Source organism: Salmo salar, chromosome ssa01 (genome assembly GCF_905237065.1).
Source record: "Salmo salar chromosome ssa01, Ssal_v3.1, whole genome shotgun sequence".
NCBI classification, from domain to species: domain Eukaryota; kingdom Metazoa; phylum Chordata; class Actinopteri; order Salmoniformes; family Salmonidae; genus Salmo; species Salmo salar.
The window spans coordinates 32,336,102-32,353,818 of NC_059442.1; the positions used below are offsets into that span (position 1 = coordinate 32,336,102).

The window sequence follows — 17,717 nt, forward strand, 5'->3', positions numbered from 1 at the left end:
AATCATGCTGTTTTTAACCATCCCTGTAACTTGCTTCGGCGGCGAGATCATTTTCTCAACAAAAACTTTTTAAGAACTAGGCCTACCTAAGAAGCATTAGGCTCTCGGTCTGATAAGCTCACGTTATTACGAAATAATTCTCATTATTATGAGAAATATAACATTATTTCGAGAAAGATGTCCGGTTGCATGTCAAGGTGAAATAGCCTTCTATGCTGAAACAGTAGCATTGGGTACTTGGCAAGCAAGGCATCCTCTCATGCACAGGTTGACATTATGGCTGGTTTGCTTGAGTTGATCAACTTTTATTTCCTCCTCCGTTTGAGGTATTGGGAGATATTCATGTCATTGAGCAATATAGATGGTGTTGTAATTAGTTTACGGAGAATTCTGAGTTCGAGGCTCTACAGCAGACGGAAAAAAACGAATCTGACCTCCTTGACCGATATGGGCAGCTTCATGGATACAAACTGATGCGGGATATATGGTTACCCAAAATTCAGTCTGGTGTTTACGTCATATTCTAGACCCCCATGGAGTGCGCATTTGGGCAGAAGTCTTACTTTCACAACCATGATGACATAGAGGTACATCTTAGGTAGGTTTCCTTTTTGTCATATAATTTCACATTTGGAAGGAGCATTGAAATAATTAGCTAGCATGATATAATTTCTAGAACAGACATATCTAGCTAGCAAGCTATATGAATGATGCACTGAAATTAACTACTCGAGGGGGATCACTATGATGGCTAATCTCAAGAACAAGCAAGCCCCTACCTGAGAAGCATGTCCTCAATGCATCCAGCATTCTACTCAATGCATTGTCAATGAGCGCTGATTATCAAAAGTGCATTTATAGTGGCTTGTAAATAAAATGACATTGCAAAAGGAAGCATAAAATTAGTAAGAAAACCTTTTGACATCGTCAGATTGACAGTATAACTAACCCAAGATTAGACCACAGCCTGTAAATTCCAATGTGAATAAATGGGTCATAGTGGACAGAACAAGCAAGGAGGGGGGGCAGAGACGTGCACGAGCTAGCGAGATCCTATTGGCGCATTCTAGCATGTACAGTATTTGCATATTTCTGTTAGGGAACACCTACTCTGAAGTGCGTGTGTGCATTAAATCAATTAACCCTTGCACTCCTAAACAACTTCAATTATTTTATTTTGGCAAAGGGTAAAATCTACAAAATACAGTCCACTCTGTAACAGATTCTAGTGTTGGGAAAGGAAAACGGTATTAAGATCAAATGTTTCATCAATGAGAACATTTGTATAATGCCTACCAAAATCCATCATGCTCCATCTTCTCCCACTGCCGCCCACTGGGCTTCCTCACCACCATATATGGCTGTATCACATCCGGACGTGATCGGGAGTCCCATAGGGCGGCGCACAATTGTCCCAGCGTCGTCCGGGTTTGGCCGGGGTAGGCAGTCATTGTAATTAAGAAATTGTTCTTAACTGACTTTCCTTATTTACATTACATTACATTCATTAAGTCATTTAGCAGACGCTCTTATCCAGAGCGACTTACAAAATGGTGCATTCACCTTATGATATCCAGTGGAACAACCACTTTACAATAGTGCATCTAAATCTTTTAAGGGGGGGGTTAGAAGGATTACTTTATCCTATCCTAGGTATTCCTTAAAGAGGTGGGGTTTCAGGTGTCTCCGGAAGGTGGTGATTGACTCCGCTGTCCTGGCGTCGTGAGGGAGCTTGTTCCACCATTGGGGTGCCAGAGCAGCGAACAGTTTTGACTGGGCTGAGCGGGAACTGTGCTTCCTCAGAGGTAGGGGGGCCAGCAGGCCAGTGGTGGATGAACGCAGTGCCCTTGTTTGGGTGTAGGGCCTGATCAGAGCCTGAAGGTATGGAGGTGCCGTTCCCTTCACAGCTCCGTAGGCAATCACCATGGTCTTGTAGCGGATGCGAGCTTCAACTGGAAGCCAGTGGAGAGAGCGGAGGAGCGGGGTGACGTGAGAGAACTTGGGAAGGTTGAACACCAGACGGGCTGCGGCGTTCTGGATGAGTTGTAGGGGTTTAATGGCACAGGCAGGGAGCCCAGCCAACAGCGAGTTGCAGTAATCCAGACGGGAGATGACAAGTGCCTGGATTAGGACCTGCGCCGCTTCCTGTGTGAGGCAGGGTCGTACTCTGCGAATGTTGTAGAGCATGAACCTACAGGATCGGGTCACCGCCTTGATGTTAGTGGAGAACGACAGGGTGTTGTCCAGGATCACGCCAAGGTTCTTAGCACTCTGGGAGGAGGACACAAGGGAGTTGTCAACCGTGATGGCGAGATCATGGAACGGGCAGTCCTTCCCCGGGAGGAAGAGCAGCTCCGTCTTGCCGAGGTTTATTTAAATAAAGGTTAAATAAATTTTAAAAAGTGAGTGGAAACGCCAACCAGAAACGTCACACTTATACATCCGGTGAAATATCTGGCTCATTGTTCTATGTGGTATAACGTTTATAGCTAGCTAACATTGAGGGGACACCACCGGATGTTGGCTAGCTAACATTCCTAGCTATTTTTGACAAATTTGTCACCCCTCCCTAGGATGTCTGGAGAATTTTGTACTGCAAAAATGGGTTGAATGGCCTGCTGGGAGTGATTTTGATTGGATGTTACATTTAAAGAACCCTCCCCCACACACCCATAGAAGGTGTGCTGTGTGTTATATACAGTCGAAGTCAGAAGTTTACATACACCTTAGCAAAATGCATTTAAAAACTCAGTTTTTCACAATTCCTGACATTTAATCCTAGTAAAAATTGCCTGTCTTAGGTCAGTTAGGATCACCACTTTATTTTAAGAATGTAAAATGTCAGAATTTATTATTTATTTCAGCTTTTATTTCTTTCGTCACATTCCCAGGGGGTTAAAAGTTTACATACTCAATTATTATTTGGTAGCATTGCCTTTAAATTGTTTAACTTGGGTCAAACGTTTTGGGTAGCCTTCCACAATAAGTTGGGTGCATTTTGGCCCATTCCAACTGACAGACCTGGTGTAACTGAGTCAGGTTTGTAGGCCTCCTTGCTCGCACACGCTTTTTCAGTTCTGCCCTCAAATTTTCTATGGGATTGAGGTCAGGGCTTTGTGATGGCCACTCCAATACCTTAACTTTGTTGTCCTTAAGCCATTTTGCCACAACTTTGGAAGTATGCTTGGGGTCATTGTCCATTTGCGACCAAGCTTTAACTTCCTGACTGATGTCTTGAGATGTTGCTTAAATTATGTGGATATATTGTCCTTCCACATGATGCCATTTAATTTTGTGAAGTACACCAGTCCCTCCTGCAGCAAAGCACCCCCACAACATGATGCTGCCACCCCCGTGCTTCACGGTTGGGATGGTGTTCTTTGGCTTGCAAGCCTCCCCCTTTTTCCTCCAAACATAACGATGGTCATTATGGCCAAACAGTTCTATTTTTGTTTCATCAGACCAGAGGACATTTCTCCAAAAAGTATGATCTTTGTCCCCATGTGCAGTTACAGACCACAGTCTGGCTTTTTATGGCAGTTTTGGAGAAGTGGCTTCTTCCTTGCAGAGCGGTCTTTCAGGTTATGTCAATATAGGACTTATTTTACTGTGGATATAGATACTTTTATACCTGTTTCCTCCAGCATCTACACAAGGTCCTTTGCTGTTGTTCTGGGATTGATTTGCACTTTTCGCACCAAAGTACGTTCATCTTTAGGAGACCGAATGTGTCTCCTTCCCGAGCGGTATGATGGCTGCGTGGTCCCATGGTGTTTATACTTGCGTACTATTGTTTGTACAGATGAACGTGGTACCTTCAGGCGTTTGGAAATTGCTCCCAAGGATGAACCACACTTGGCTGGATTTCTTTTGATTTTCCCATGATGTGAAGCAAAGAGGCACTGAGTTTGAAGTTAGGCCTTGAAATACATCCACAGGTACACCTCCAATTGACTCAAAATATGACAAGTAGCCTATCAGAAGCTTCTAAAGCCATGACATCCTTTTCTGGAATTTTCAAAGCTGTTTAAAAGGCAGAGTCAATTTAGTGTATGTAAACTTCTGACCCACTGGAATTGTGATACAGTGAATTATAAGTTAAATTATCTGTCTGTAAACAATTGTTAGAAACATGACTTGTGTCATGCACAAAGTAGATGTCCTAACCGACTTGCCAAAACTATAGTTTGTTAACAAGAAATTTGTGGAGTGGTTGAAAAATGAGTTAACGCTCCATCCTAAGTGTACGTAAACGTCCGACTTCAACTGTAAGTCACCGTCCGGGTAGGACACATTTTGTAGAGAATTGATGCATTTGCTCATTTCAAGTTATCAAATGTGGCCGACAGTCTGCAATTCATATTTATTGAAAGTGGATTATGCTGGTGAAGTCAAACATCACAACAGGTTCTAAAACCGCTCTTGGTTCTATTTTTGACACGCTGCAAGTCCCACCTCTCCCATCTCCTCATTGGTTTTTAGAAGCACATACCCACGTGGGTGATTTTAAGATGAACTGAGGTCCACAGTCCAGTTGGTGGTGGTAATGCACCTTAAAGTTGGTTGCAACCGCCATATAAAGTCAAAGAAGAAGACCGAACGAGGAAAAATTACTAAAAACTAACTCGGTTTACCCTTTTATCTGTGGAGTAATTGTCAGAGTAGAGGACCTTGTGCATTTCAGGTAAAATAACAACCCAATGTTTAAATTCTATGAAAAATTAGCTAGCAGCAGCAAGCTAGCTAAATGGCCCTGAGTGTGTCATGTGTTTCGCTCTTTCCCCAAATTAATATAGTTGCTTCAGAGTTCGTTTCGATATTTCAACATGCGTGTCCTGATCGCGTCTGGTGTGAATGGCCAAAATCAACATGCACACGCGGATGCTCGCCCAGTCTAGTCTAGTCGGCATGTAATGAAGCCTGTTTCTTTGTTTTTTGTCCTCAGACATGGAAAGTTGTGAGACTGTTTGCAGCTGAAGAGAGGTCCCAATGAAAGATCTAATCAAACTATTTGTCACATGCGCCGAATACAAGTGTAGACCTTACCATGAAATGCTTACTTACAAGCCCTTAACCAACAGTGCAGTTCAAGAAGAATTAAGAAAATATTTACCAAATATAATTTATTTTTAAACTTTTGCTTAAGTAACACAATAACATAATAACGAGGCTATATACAGGTGGTACCGGTACCGAGTCAGTGTGCGGGGGTACAGGTTAGTTGAGGTAATTTGTATATGTAGGTAGGGGTGAAGTGACTATGCATAGATAATAAACAGCTAGTAGCAGCAGTGTACAAAACAAATAGAGAGGGGGGCGGGTCAATGTAAATAGTCCGGTGGCCAGTTGATACATTTTTCAGCAGTCTTATGGCTTGGGGGTAGAAGCTGTTAAGGAGCCTTTTGGTCCTAGACTTGGCGCTTTGGTACTGCTTGCGGTGCGGTAGCAGAGAAAACAGTTGGGTGACTGGAGTCTCTGGCAATTTTATGTGCTGTCCTCTGACATCCTCTATTATATAGGTCCTGGATGGCAGGAAGCTTGGCCCCGGTTATGTACTGGGCTGTACGCACTACCCTCTGTAGCACCTTACGGTCAGATGCGGAGCAGTTGCCATACCAGGCGGTGATGCAACCGATCAGGATGCTCTCGATGGTGCAGCTGTAGAACCTTTTGAGGATCTGGGGACCCATGCCAAATCTTTTCAGTCTCCCGAGGGGGAAAAGGTTTTGTTGTGCCCTCTTCACAACTGTCTTGGTGTGTTTGGATCATGATAGTTCGTTGGTGATGTGGACACCAAGGAACTTGAAACTCTCGACCCGCTCCACTACAGTGCCACCGTGGAATCCAATGTCCCAGGAGACATTTCCATACAGGATTTACCCCAGTGTTTTACCCAACAGCTCAGACTTTTCTGTTTCCATCTACGCAGGCCGGCACACGCGTTTCACTAAGCCATGGATCCAGCGGACCTGCTCTCACTTGGGGCCAAAGCCAGGCCACTGGTACTTCTCGACTAGCATTTACATAACAATGGCTAACTGTGAACTAGAATACCTTCTCACAAAGCAACTGTGTATACCAGCAGTATTTTTGTATAAAACATTTACTAACATAGGTAGGCCTAACTATATGCCATGAGTTATATGTGGAGGCCTACCTATGTTAGCACATGTTGTATACACAAATACAGTTAAACAACACACACAATGTATAAACCTATTACAATTGGAGCACGCCAACCTTGCTGGATGTCAGCTGGGTGTGCAGGGCTCTGTCTCAGCCCAGCAATAACACACCTGATTCAACTTATGAAACCTAATGTGTTGATAATCAAGTGGGCTATTGCTGGGCTGGAATAGAAGTCTGCTCACCCAGTAGATCAGGGATCAGTGGAGCAAGGTTGGCTACCGCTGGTATAGAGTTTTTTTTGTTCACCTGAAATTATGCTCTAGTAATAATAGCATACGTGTTACTACTCAATTATCTATTGTTGTATAGACAAAGATGTCTAATCATTACATACAACATTTTGTAGATGAAGTGTTGAATCTTTGATGTGAAGTGTTTAAACTTGTTTAAATTGTTGAACTAGTGTCAATGTTGATTAATCACATTCCTGCAAAAAAGAGGGGAAGGGGTTCTGTGTCTGTTGTATTCTCAAATTAACATTTCCTTTTTGTCTATTTGTAAGAACTCCAAGCTGTTCCCTCCCCCCTCACTCTGTCAGCTATCTGAATCCATGTAGCAGCTTATCATAATATTATGGCATGCATTGCCATAGGCCTACAGCAGTGTTTCCCAAACTCGGTCCTTGGGACCCCGAGGGGTGCACGTTTTGGTTTGACCACGTCATTTGTTCACCAATATCCCCTTACTTTCAATCAGTAGAATTATGTATTTTTCAAGGCCTGAGGCACTTTGATCAGTCACATTCTTGAAGGTCAAAAAATTAACACTTAGCTTCCTAGTACATATGGAAATATTTATTGTTTTATTATATTTTCTTTTTAAATAGACATCGATGACAGGCACATGGGCCCCCAGAGCTGTGAGGGTGTCCAGTACTCCTGTGTGTGAAGGTACTAATTATGCACATTTACCCTGTTTTATAGTCTATGACATCTATAGAGAAGTGCAGTTGCAGCAACCTGTGGAAATGCAGAGACAATCTCTGGTTGGGCCATGTTCTGCCAGTAGGCCAGCTCACGTGGAATACCCTGCATAGCTATCAAGCCTCTGATATGGGAATTTGAGAATTATCCACTAATTTTGAAGCTAGTTACCTTCCAATGAATTATATTTGTACACAAGGAATTGTCATAAGAAATACCTGGTGTACCGAAGTTAAAAACATTGCAAGCTCCCGTTCACCCGACCTGGAGTTTCTGATGATAAAATGCCGACCCCACTATATGCTGAAGGAGGCAGACTTAATGCTGCAATCAAAAGATTGTTTTGAGAATACTGATCGACTTTGGTCACACATCTGAAAATATGGCGCCTTACTGGATCGCCGCCGTTTTGCTAGCTCAGACCCAAGTTCACTATTTTGTGATTATTTTGTCATTTATTTCATTCTTTATTTTTTCAATCTATCCGCTACTATTTCTTACAACCGATGTTAACTTTTGAAAATCAGATCAGCAGTTACCTCAATTCTGGCTTCAACTTCGACTCATCTGCCCTGGGCTCTTTCTGTAATTCCGACCCAAGAGGAAATTGGACGTTAGAGGCAGGAGAGGGGAGATTCTTGCAAGATTAAGGCGAAGGGAGAACCGTCCACCTCTTCCCTCCATTCTACTTGCCAATGTACAGTCACTTGATAATAAGATGGATGACCTCCGATTGCAAATTTGCTACCAACAGGACTCTCAACACTGCAATATTCTCTGCTTTTCTGAAACATGGCTCTTGGACAAGATATCCCCTATGGCTATCCAACTCAAATTCTTAATGAACCATTCTGACAGGACAGGAGTCTAGGAAATTGAGGGGAAGGGGTTTGCCTCTTCATCAACAACAACTGGTGTGCTGACTCGAGAACGGTGGAAGTGTCGCCCCATTGTTCACCCGTCTTGGAATACCTGATGGTCAAATGCAGACCCTTTTACCTCCTGAAGGATTCTTCAGCTGTTACCGTGACTATTGTACACATTCCATCTCAGGACAAGAAAAATAATGAACTGGCACTTAAACTGTACGAGGCTATAACTTTTCTGGTTGCCGGCAATTTTAATTCCACGTCATTAACTTTTTAGTGACAGGGGGCAGTATTCGGAAATTCAGATGAATGACGTGCCCAAATTAAACTGCCTGCTACTCGGGCCCAGAAGGTAGGATATGCATATTATTAGTAGATTTGGATAGAAAACACTCTGAAGTTTCTAAAACTGTTTGAATGATGTCTGTGAGTATAACACAACTCATATGGCAGGCAAAAACCTGAGAAAAATCCAACCAGGAAGTGTGGAAATCTGAGGTTTGTAGTTTTTCAAGTGATTCCCTATCCAGTATACAGTGACTTAGGGTTCATTTTGCACTTTCTAAGGCTTCCACTAGATGTCAACAGTCTTAAGAACGTTGTTTCATGCTCCTACTGTGACTGGGAAGAGAATAAGAGCTCCTGGAGTCAGATGACTGAGAGAATGACATGAGTTCAATGGCGCGCACTCCCGTGAGAGTTAGCTGTGTTCCTTTTCTTTTCTGAAGACATTGGAATTGTCCGGTTGGAATATTTTTGAAGATTTATGATAAAAACATCATAAAGATTGATGCTATACATCGTTTGACATGTTTCTACGAACGTAAATATAACTTTTTTCTTACATTTCGTTGTGACATTTTGCGCGCGCTTCCTGCATTTGGAGTAGTGGACTAAACATGTGAACAAAAAGGAGATATTTGGACATAAATGATGGACTTCATCGAACAAAACAAACATTTGTGGAACTGGGATTCCTGGGAGTGCATTCTGATGAAGATCAAAGGTAAGTGAATATTTATAATGCTATTTCTGATTTTAGTTGACTCCAAAATGCGGGTATCTGTATTGCTTGTTGTTGTCTGAGCGCTGTACTCAGATTATTGCAAAGTGTGTTTTCGCTGTAAAGTTTTTTTAAAATCTGACAGCGGTTGCATTAAGGAGAAGTGTATCTATAATTCTTTGAATAACAGTTTAATATTTCATCAACGTTTATGATGGGTATTTCTGTAAATTGATGTGCTCATTCACCTGATGTTTTGGGAGGCAAAACATTTCTAAACATTACACGCCAATGTAATATGTGGTTTTTGGATATAAATATGAACTTTATCGAGCAAAACGTACATGTATTGTGTAACATGAAGTCCTATGAGTGCCATCTGATGAAGATCATCAAAGGTTAGTGATTCATTTTAGCTGTATTTCTGGTTTTTGTGACGCCTCTCCTTGCTTGGAAAATGGCTGTGTGGTTTTTCTTGTCTCGGCGCTGTCCTAACATAATCTAATGTTATGCTTTCGCCGTAAAGCCTTTTTGAAATCGGACAATGTGGTTGGATTAACCTGTTAGGGCTAGGGGGCAGTATTGACACGGCTGGATAAAAAACGTACCCGATTTAATCTGGTTACTACTCCTGCCCAGTAACTAGAATATGCATATAATTATTGGCTTTGGATAGAAAACACCCTAAAGTTTCTAAAACTGTTTGAATGGTGTCTGTGAGTATAACAGAACTCATATGGCAGGCCAAAACCTGAGAAGATTCCATGCAGGAAGTGGCCTGTCTGACAATTTCTTGCCCTTCTTGATTATCTCTATCCATTACAGAGGATCTCTGCTATTACGTGACACTTCCTACGGCTCCCATGGGCTCTCAGAAGGCGGCAAAAAGCTGAATCGTGGCTTTGCAGGCTCTGGCTGAAAAAAAAGTAGCGCGTTTGGGTAGTGGCTGGTTACAGTACTGTGAGACTCAGGCTCGTGCCCGCGTCGACCTCATGCTTTGTTTTCTTTCCTCTGTTTACCTAAACGCAGATTCCCGGTCGGAATATTATCGCTTTTTACGAGAAAAATGGCATAAAAATGGATTTTAAACAGCGGTTGACATGCTTCGAAGTACGGTAATGGAATATTTAGAATTTTTTTGTCACGAATTGCGCCATGCTCGTGACCCTTATTTACACTTCGGATAGTGTCTTGAACGCACGAACAAAACGCCGCTATTTGGATATAACGATGGATTATTTTGGACCAAACCAACATTTGTTATTGAAGTAGCAGTCCTGGGAGTGCATTCTGACGAAGAACATCAAAGGTAATCAAACTTTTGTAATAGTAAATCGGAGTTTGGTCAGGGCTAAACTTGGTGGGTGTCTAAATAGCTAGCCGTGATGGCTGGGCTATGTACTCAGAATATTGCAAAATGTGCTTTCACCGAAAAGCTATTTTAAAATCGGACACCTCGATTGCACAAAGGAGTTCTGTATCTATAATTCTTAAAATAATTATGTTTTTTGTGAGCGTTTATCGTGAGTAATTTTGTAAATTCACCGGAGGTTTGCGGGGGGTATGCTAGTTCTGAACGTCACATGCTAATGTAAAAAGCTGGTTTTTGATATAAATATGAACTTGATTGAACAAAACATGCATGTATTGTATAACATAATGTCCTAAGATTTTCATCTGATGAAGATCATCAAAGGTTAGTGCTGCATTTAGGTTTATGTGACATTATATGCTAGCTTGAAAAATGGGTGTCTGATTATTTCTGGCTGGGTACTCTGCTGACATAATCTAATGTTTTGCTTTCGTTGTAAAGCCTTTTTGAAATCGGACAGTGTGGTTAGATTAACGAGAGTCTTGTCTTTAAAATGCTGTAAAATAGTAATATGTTTGAGAAATTGAAGTAATAGCATTTCTAAGGTATTTGAATAACGCGCCACAGGATTCCACTGGCTGTTACGTAGGTGGGACGATTTCGTCCCACCTTCCCTAGAGAGGTTAAGAAAATACCAAAAAAGTAAGAGAGAAGAAAAACAAATAATTAAAGAGCAGCAGCAAATAACAATAGCGGGGCTATATACATGGGGTACTGGTTCAGAGTCAATGTGCGGGGGAACCGATGTCGAGGTAGTTGAGGTAATTATATACATGCAGGTAGGGTTATTAAAGTGGCTATGCATAGATAACAGTGAGTAGCAGAGGGTGCAAATAGTGTGAGTAGCCATTTGATAAGCTGTTCAGGAGTCTAACGGCTTGGGGGTAGAAGCTGTTCAGAAGCCTCTTGAACCTAGACTTGGCACTTCAGTACCGCTTGCCGTGCGGTAGCAGAGAGAACAGTGTATGACTAGGGTGGCTGGAGTCTGACAATTTTTTGGGCCTTCCTCTGACACCGCCTGGTATAGACGTCCTGGATGGCAGGAAGCTTGGTACCGGTGATGTACTGGGCCGTACACACAACTCTCTGTAGTGTCTTGCAGTCAGAGGCCGAGCAGTTGCCATACCAGGCAGTGATGCAACCCATCAAGATACTCATGATGGTGCAGCTGTAAAACCTTTTTAGGATCTGAGGACCCATGCCAAATCTTTTCAGTCTCCTGAGGGGGAATAGGTTTTGTTGTACCCTCTTCACAACGGTCTTGGTGTGCTTGGACCATGTTAGTTTGTTGGTGATGTGGATGCCAAGGAACTTGACAAGCTCTCAACCTGCTCCACTACAGCCCCGTCGATGAGAATGGGGGGCGTGCCGGTCCTCCTTTTCCTGAAGTCCACAATCCTCTCCTTTGTCTTGATCACGTTGAGGGAGAGGTTGTTGTCCTTGCACCAAACGGTCAGGTCTCCTCCCTATAGTCTGTCTCGTCGTTGACGGTGATCAGGCATACCACTGTTGTGTCATCAGCAACCTTAATGATGGTGTTGGAGTTGTGCCTGGCAGTGCAGTCATGAGTGAACAAGGAGTACAGGAGGAGACTGAGCACGCACCCCTGAGGGGCCCCTGTGTTGAGGATCAGCGTGGCGGATGTGTTGTTACTTACCCTTACCACCTGGGGGCGTCCCGTCAGGAAGTCTAGGATCCAGTTGCAGAGGGAGGTGTTTAGTCCCAGGTTCCTTAGCTTAGTGATGAGCTTTGAGGGCACTATGGTGTTGAACGATGAGCTGTAGTCAATGAATAGCATTCTCACATAGGTGTTCCTTTTGTCCAGGTGGGAAAGGGCAGTGTGGAGTGCAATCGAGATTGCATCATCTGTGGATCTGTTGGTGCTGTATGCACATTGAAGTGGGTCTAGGGTTTCTGGAATAATGGTGTTTATGTGAGCCATGACCAGCCTTTCAAAGCATTTCATGGCTACAGACGTGAGTGCTACGGGTTGGTAGTCATTTAGGCAGGTTGCCTTTGTGTTCTTGGGCACAGGGACTATGGTGGTCTGCTTAAAACAAATCCCACTGTGAATGTATAAGACTGCATAATTGCATTGGGGGCATGCATACAGTTATTCAATATACAACCTAGCCCTCAAACTCAAGGTGGCATTCTGCCTTACCCCTACAGTTTTCATCCATTAGCTTTTCCCACGACTACAATCCCAACACTGTGTTTTAACATTTAGAAATGCCAGTAATCGTTGCTTCCGATACGGCTTTAGAAACATATGGGCATCATCTTTCATCAGAAAGAATCCTTTAAATAAAAATGATGAACTTACTGTAGTAGTTTTGCACATATCCATAAAGCTATGGGTACCTCCATCCGACGAAACTACGCTTCTGATACACTTCCCGAGTTATGCTTACACACAGGTGTTCAGAGCATGCTAGATAGGTAGGTAATAGGTAATTAGCACAGGTGGTCGTTCGCCTCATGTTTTCCGTTAACAAGCATTGTAACATGAACATATGGCCGTGTGGGAACACTAATCCTATCAAGGTGTGTATCAATTTAATTTAAAAAAATTATCGCTGATATGAAATATAAGGTCCTTCCAAAACCGTACCGCAAGCGACAGTTGTTACTGTTCAGATTGAGCGTTGGGGCTCTTAACAAAACTCCCGGTACAGAAGACGCCTTTGTCCAATGACTCTTATGTGTAACGTAATGGAACTGAGTCATATCAAGGGCTATGTGCAGCCTTAACTATGGAAATTAAGTATCAGCCTTGTCAGTGACACACACAGATTACAATCCCAAAGAGTTTACACAAATATTGGCGTCATAGTTATTGCAGGATTTTGACCCTTGGAAATCACCTCACCAGTTAGTCTATTGTATTATTGAACATTAATATTGGACTGTACTATGGAGTGCACACCAATGAAATTGGGTTATCAGCCTACTCAGTGACACCCACAAAACACAACACAATTATGCAGTCTAATACACTTTGAAGGCAAATCGCAAATTCCTCTTTTGTGGGTAATCCTTATTGTCGCTAGCTTCACAGGCCACACCGCCACACAAGACACATCCACAGCTGTGCGGAAATGACACTGCAGGCGCGCGCCCCGACACGTCACGCGAGACGACACAGACCCCCCCCCCTTCCAAAAGGAGAAACACGAACAGTGTGAAATTCCCACGGCAGAGATGTTGATCACCTCTTCCATTATTGCAAAGGACTACATTAAACCGTAAAGGTGAGTTCGAGCTAAAGCATCTGTGTTTTCATTTTGACAATTCCACGAAGAGTGGGGAAAACTCGTACAAGGATATACACTGACGCGTCACGAAATGATAAGCTAGCTGTAATGCGAAGTATAAATGTATATTATCGGTGTATTCAAATACATGTTATAGCGTTTTTTAATTGCCACGAAAGGCTGAAGTTTTTATTTCCAGTGGGAAAAGTAAAACAGTTGTGTGTGTGTTCCATGTTTTGGATCATGGGCTTCTAGTGTAGAAGAATGAGGAAGTGGATGGGACAGAAACCAAAGGGGGCGAGTGAAGCAAATCATATAAAGCCTCCACAGACTGAGTCCTCTTGCATCAGAGAACACAAAACTCACACACCGTTAGAAGTTAAACAATAGAGCACAAGTTAGTGTCTTATATTTAATTGTATAATGAGCGTAGCTTACTGCGGTGCTGTCCAATATTTTCGTTAAGTAAACATGCGCCCAAACTGCTGATCAAATAGCACGGGTTCAGAATATCATCCATGTATGCCTATAAACATATAAAGCGGTGCAGTAGACAAGGGCCTGATTGATTACAACAATATTACATCAAATGCTTTACTTTTTCTATGGAACAACAATCACAATTGTTGTTGAAGCATAGAATGTGACTTTTAATTTGAAAGATGAAGTCTCTAACAACATTAAGACAATGCAATCAAAGTAATGTGCCTATTTAGAGAAATTACAACAGTCAAGGTTACTTACCAGTGCAGTGACATTGGAATTCTGAAAATGGCATAAACAGAGATGTTGCAGATTTTATTTATTTTTGACTCTATTGTTTTACTATAGGATATGAATTCCTCTGACCATAGGGAACACTCAGATGGAGAAATGCTTGAGATAGGTAAGTATAAACCATTTAATATTCTACTGTTATTGCAACTATTCACTTCCAAACTGTTTGGATTTAGCAACAGCTAAAGTGGGGAAATCTAATCAAGCTGTATATTGGAAATAACATAACAATGATTTGAAATGTTTATTTTCTGCAGAGCGAGAACCCATTCAAGACATCAAGACGGAGACAGATGAATGTACTATTAGTGAGACAACTGAAGGACCCCGAAGATGGTACCTTGGAACTAGTGAGGCCACCAGGAAACGTACTGCCAAGGACATGGGCTGTGACGCACACAATTCTGAATTGCTCCAGTCGACCAGCAGCAAAAGAGTCAGGGTCTCTAGTGAGGTAAATTAATGAAATGGCATAATCTATGATTATGACTAACTTAATTTGGTAAATAGACATAGGCTTGCTTATTCCTGTTTTTATTTACATGACATTAAAAATACATTGTTTTTTAAATTTGAGATAAGAAATGCATAATGTTGTTGTTGTCTCTGTGTAGGCAGGGCGGCACTTTTTGAGGAGATTGTCTGAAGGGTCCACAAGGCCACAACCCCTCTGCCTGACATCTGCGGAGAAGGACCCTGACCAGGAGAAGACTATAGCCTCTTACAGGAAGCCTCTCTACAGCATCTCTCACAGAATCACAGAGAAGAAGCACACATCAAGCCTGGACCAGCAGCCTCAGCATGAGGGAGGAGTGCAGCTAAGCTACAGCAATCTCATTTCCCCTCAACTGGTCAATACAGGGGAGCACAGCCGAAGTGAACCCCTCTCTGTCCTGGGGGCAGCAGGGTCCATGTCTTCAACAGACTCTAATCTATACTCCCTCATTGAGAAGATGTTTTTCATCCTCAATACGCTCAACTCAAGCATGACCCAACTGCACAGCAAGGTGGATCTACTTTCCCTGGAGGTCACTCGCATCAAAAAACAGATCAAACCCTCAGAGATGGCAACTGAGTTCCAGCCTCCACCAGAATACCTGTTGACAAGTGAGGAGCTGAGTCAACTGATGGAGCAGACATCAAATGCTGGCGAGTTGGGTTGTCGACTGCTAGTACATCTCTTCCCAGAACTTTTTAAAGCCAAGGAGTGCACTCCTGGTTGTATCGCCAACAAGAGAACGTTGGATTCCCTACAGCTGCAGCTAATACGCAACTATGTGAAGGTGTGTTTTCCTCTGGTAAAGAATAACAACATTTGGCAGGATGAATGCCTATTACAGATTAATAACTTCTTTAACCGCTTCTGGGCTCAGAAGGATATGGAGAGCGGGCCACAGTCATGTGGGAAACAGACTATTACAGACTTTGGTTTAAAAGCTGAGCGGAACCAGCCCTGCCATTTTATAAATGAGGAGGGGCAAGAAGTGCACCTCGACTTAGACTCCAATAGTGACCACACCAACAATAAAGTAGTGGTGCCAGACCTTGTGTTTGACACTCAGGAGGTTGGAGAGGATCTTGATAAGCTCTCCTCCCCAGAAGACTTTATGTTTCTTGTAAACAGAGTTTTCCCAGAGGTTTTTGAGGAGGGGAAATTGCCAGAGGGTAGTGTGGGAAAGATGATCCTGGACTCAGACAGGATAGAGATTATCCGTAAGTACATGGAAGCTAATTTTCCTGACGTCCCGGAGGATAGTTGGCTGCATGTGTGTGTGCAGCGCATAGAAGATGCCATAGAGGGTTATCACAGTAACGGTAATTGCAGTGAGCCTGAGAACATGAACGATGAGAGCTATGACTCCACAAGCCTCCCTGATGATGTCTCTATCATCAAGATCAGTGACATGTGTGACTACGAGAGACCAGGTCGTAGGTCAAAAAAGTCATTGCTTGTGCCAGTCGATTTTGAACAACTTGAGATCCCCCTACCAGATTTCAGTGTGCCTCAAGAGTATCTGCTCTCTAGGGAGCAACTGAGGAACAACTATGACTGTAGCTTGTCAATTGGGAACTTTGCCTCTCGCCTCTTGGTACTTACATTCCCTGAGCTCTTCACCTACGAGAACACACGGAAGCATTACAACTGTAGTGGCTCTCTCGGGAAGAAACAGCTTGATCCTGTGCGGGTCAACCTTATTCGCCACTATGTACAGCTACTATATCCACAGGCCAAGAATGACAGAGTGTGGACCCTGGAATTTGTGGGTAAACTGGACGAGCGGTGCAGGCGACGAGACACGGAACAACGGCGGTCGTACCAGCAGCAACCCAAAGTCTATGCTCCTGAGTTCGAGCAAGGGCCTGTGGACTTTGTGGCTGCTTGCCAAGTGAACCAGCTCAACACAGAGCACTTGGAGGACTTTGAGATCCCTCCACTACCCCCTGAAAAAAGTAGCAAAGATTTCTGCATGATCCCCCTGGAGGAATTGACGGTGTCGATTCCAGACTTCCCAGTGCCTTTGGTCTACTTGCTCTCAGACACGGAGGTGCGAGAGATTGTCCAGCAGAGCCTTTCAGTGGGAAACTTTGCCGCCCGCCTACTGGTGCGCCTCTTCCCTGAGCTCTTCACTCAGGAGAACCTGCGGCTTCAGTATAACCACTCAGGCGCCTGCAACAAGAAGCAGCTGGATCCAGTGCGTCTCAGGCTCATCCGCCACTATGTAGAAGCCGTGTACCCAGTTGAGAAGATGGAGGAGGTCTGGCATTATGAATGTGTGCCAAGCATAGATGAGCGATGCCGGCGGCCCAACCGCAAGAAGTGTGACATACTAAAGAAGGCCAAGAGATCAAATACTGTGTCCTAGTAGCAAAGCTAAAGACAATTTGTATTTTTTATTCTAAATATTTGCACAAGGACAGAAGCTGAATAGCAGAGTGGAGCCTTTACAAGTTGGCCTTATCCTACATAGGACAGTGTGCAAAGGCTTTTCATTAGTACTCAATGTATTTGTAATATTGAACTACAGTATTAGACAGTTTAGTTTTTCATCATCTGCTTGTGTGAGATTATAGACTATGTATACAACAAAACAAGTGTCATAGCTCATCTAATTTACCCTGTATATAAGATGTGTAGCCTTAAAAACAATAACCATGTAAACATTACAAAGACAGGTCACAGGCAAAGATGGATAAAAATGGTGATTGGGACAAATAAGCAATGGAAAAAACAGTGGCACCACTGGTCTTTTATAACAATGTTATACCTTCTTATAGAAGTTTGTATTATAAATATGTATTAAAATCATGGCAACAGATCCCATTAAG

The 17,717-nt window shown here is 42.9% G+C and overlaps 1 protein-coding gene across 1 annotated transcript; it reads left to right on the forward strand.

The window, feature by feature from the left end:
- Positions 1 to 13,505: 13,505 nt before the first annotated feature.
- Positions 13,506 to 17,712, forward strand: LOC106600707 (BEN domain-containing protein 3). Its single transcript, XM_014192277.2, has 4 exons — positions 13,506 to 13,610; positions 14,445 to 14,499; positions 14,648 to 14,844; positions 15,005 to 17,712. The coding sequence occupies exons 2-4, from the start codon at positions 14,448 to 14,450 to the stop codon at positions 17,252 to 17,254; spliced, it is 2,499 nt and encodes an 832-aa protein (XP_014047752.1). The 5' UTR covers positions 13,506 to 13,610; positions 14,445 to 14,447; the 3' UTR covers positions 17,255 to 17,712.
- Positions 17,713 to 17,717: the final 5 nt, after the last annotated feature.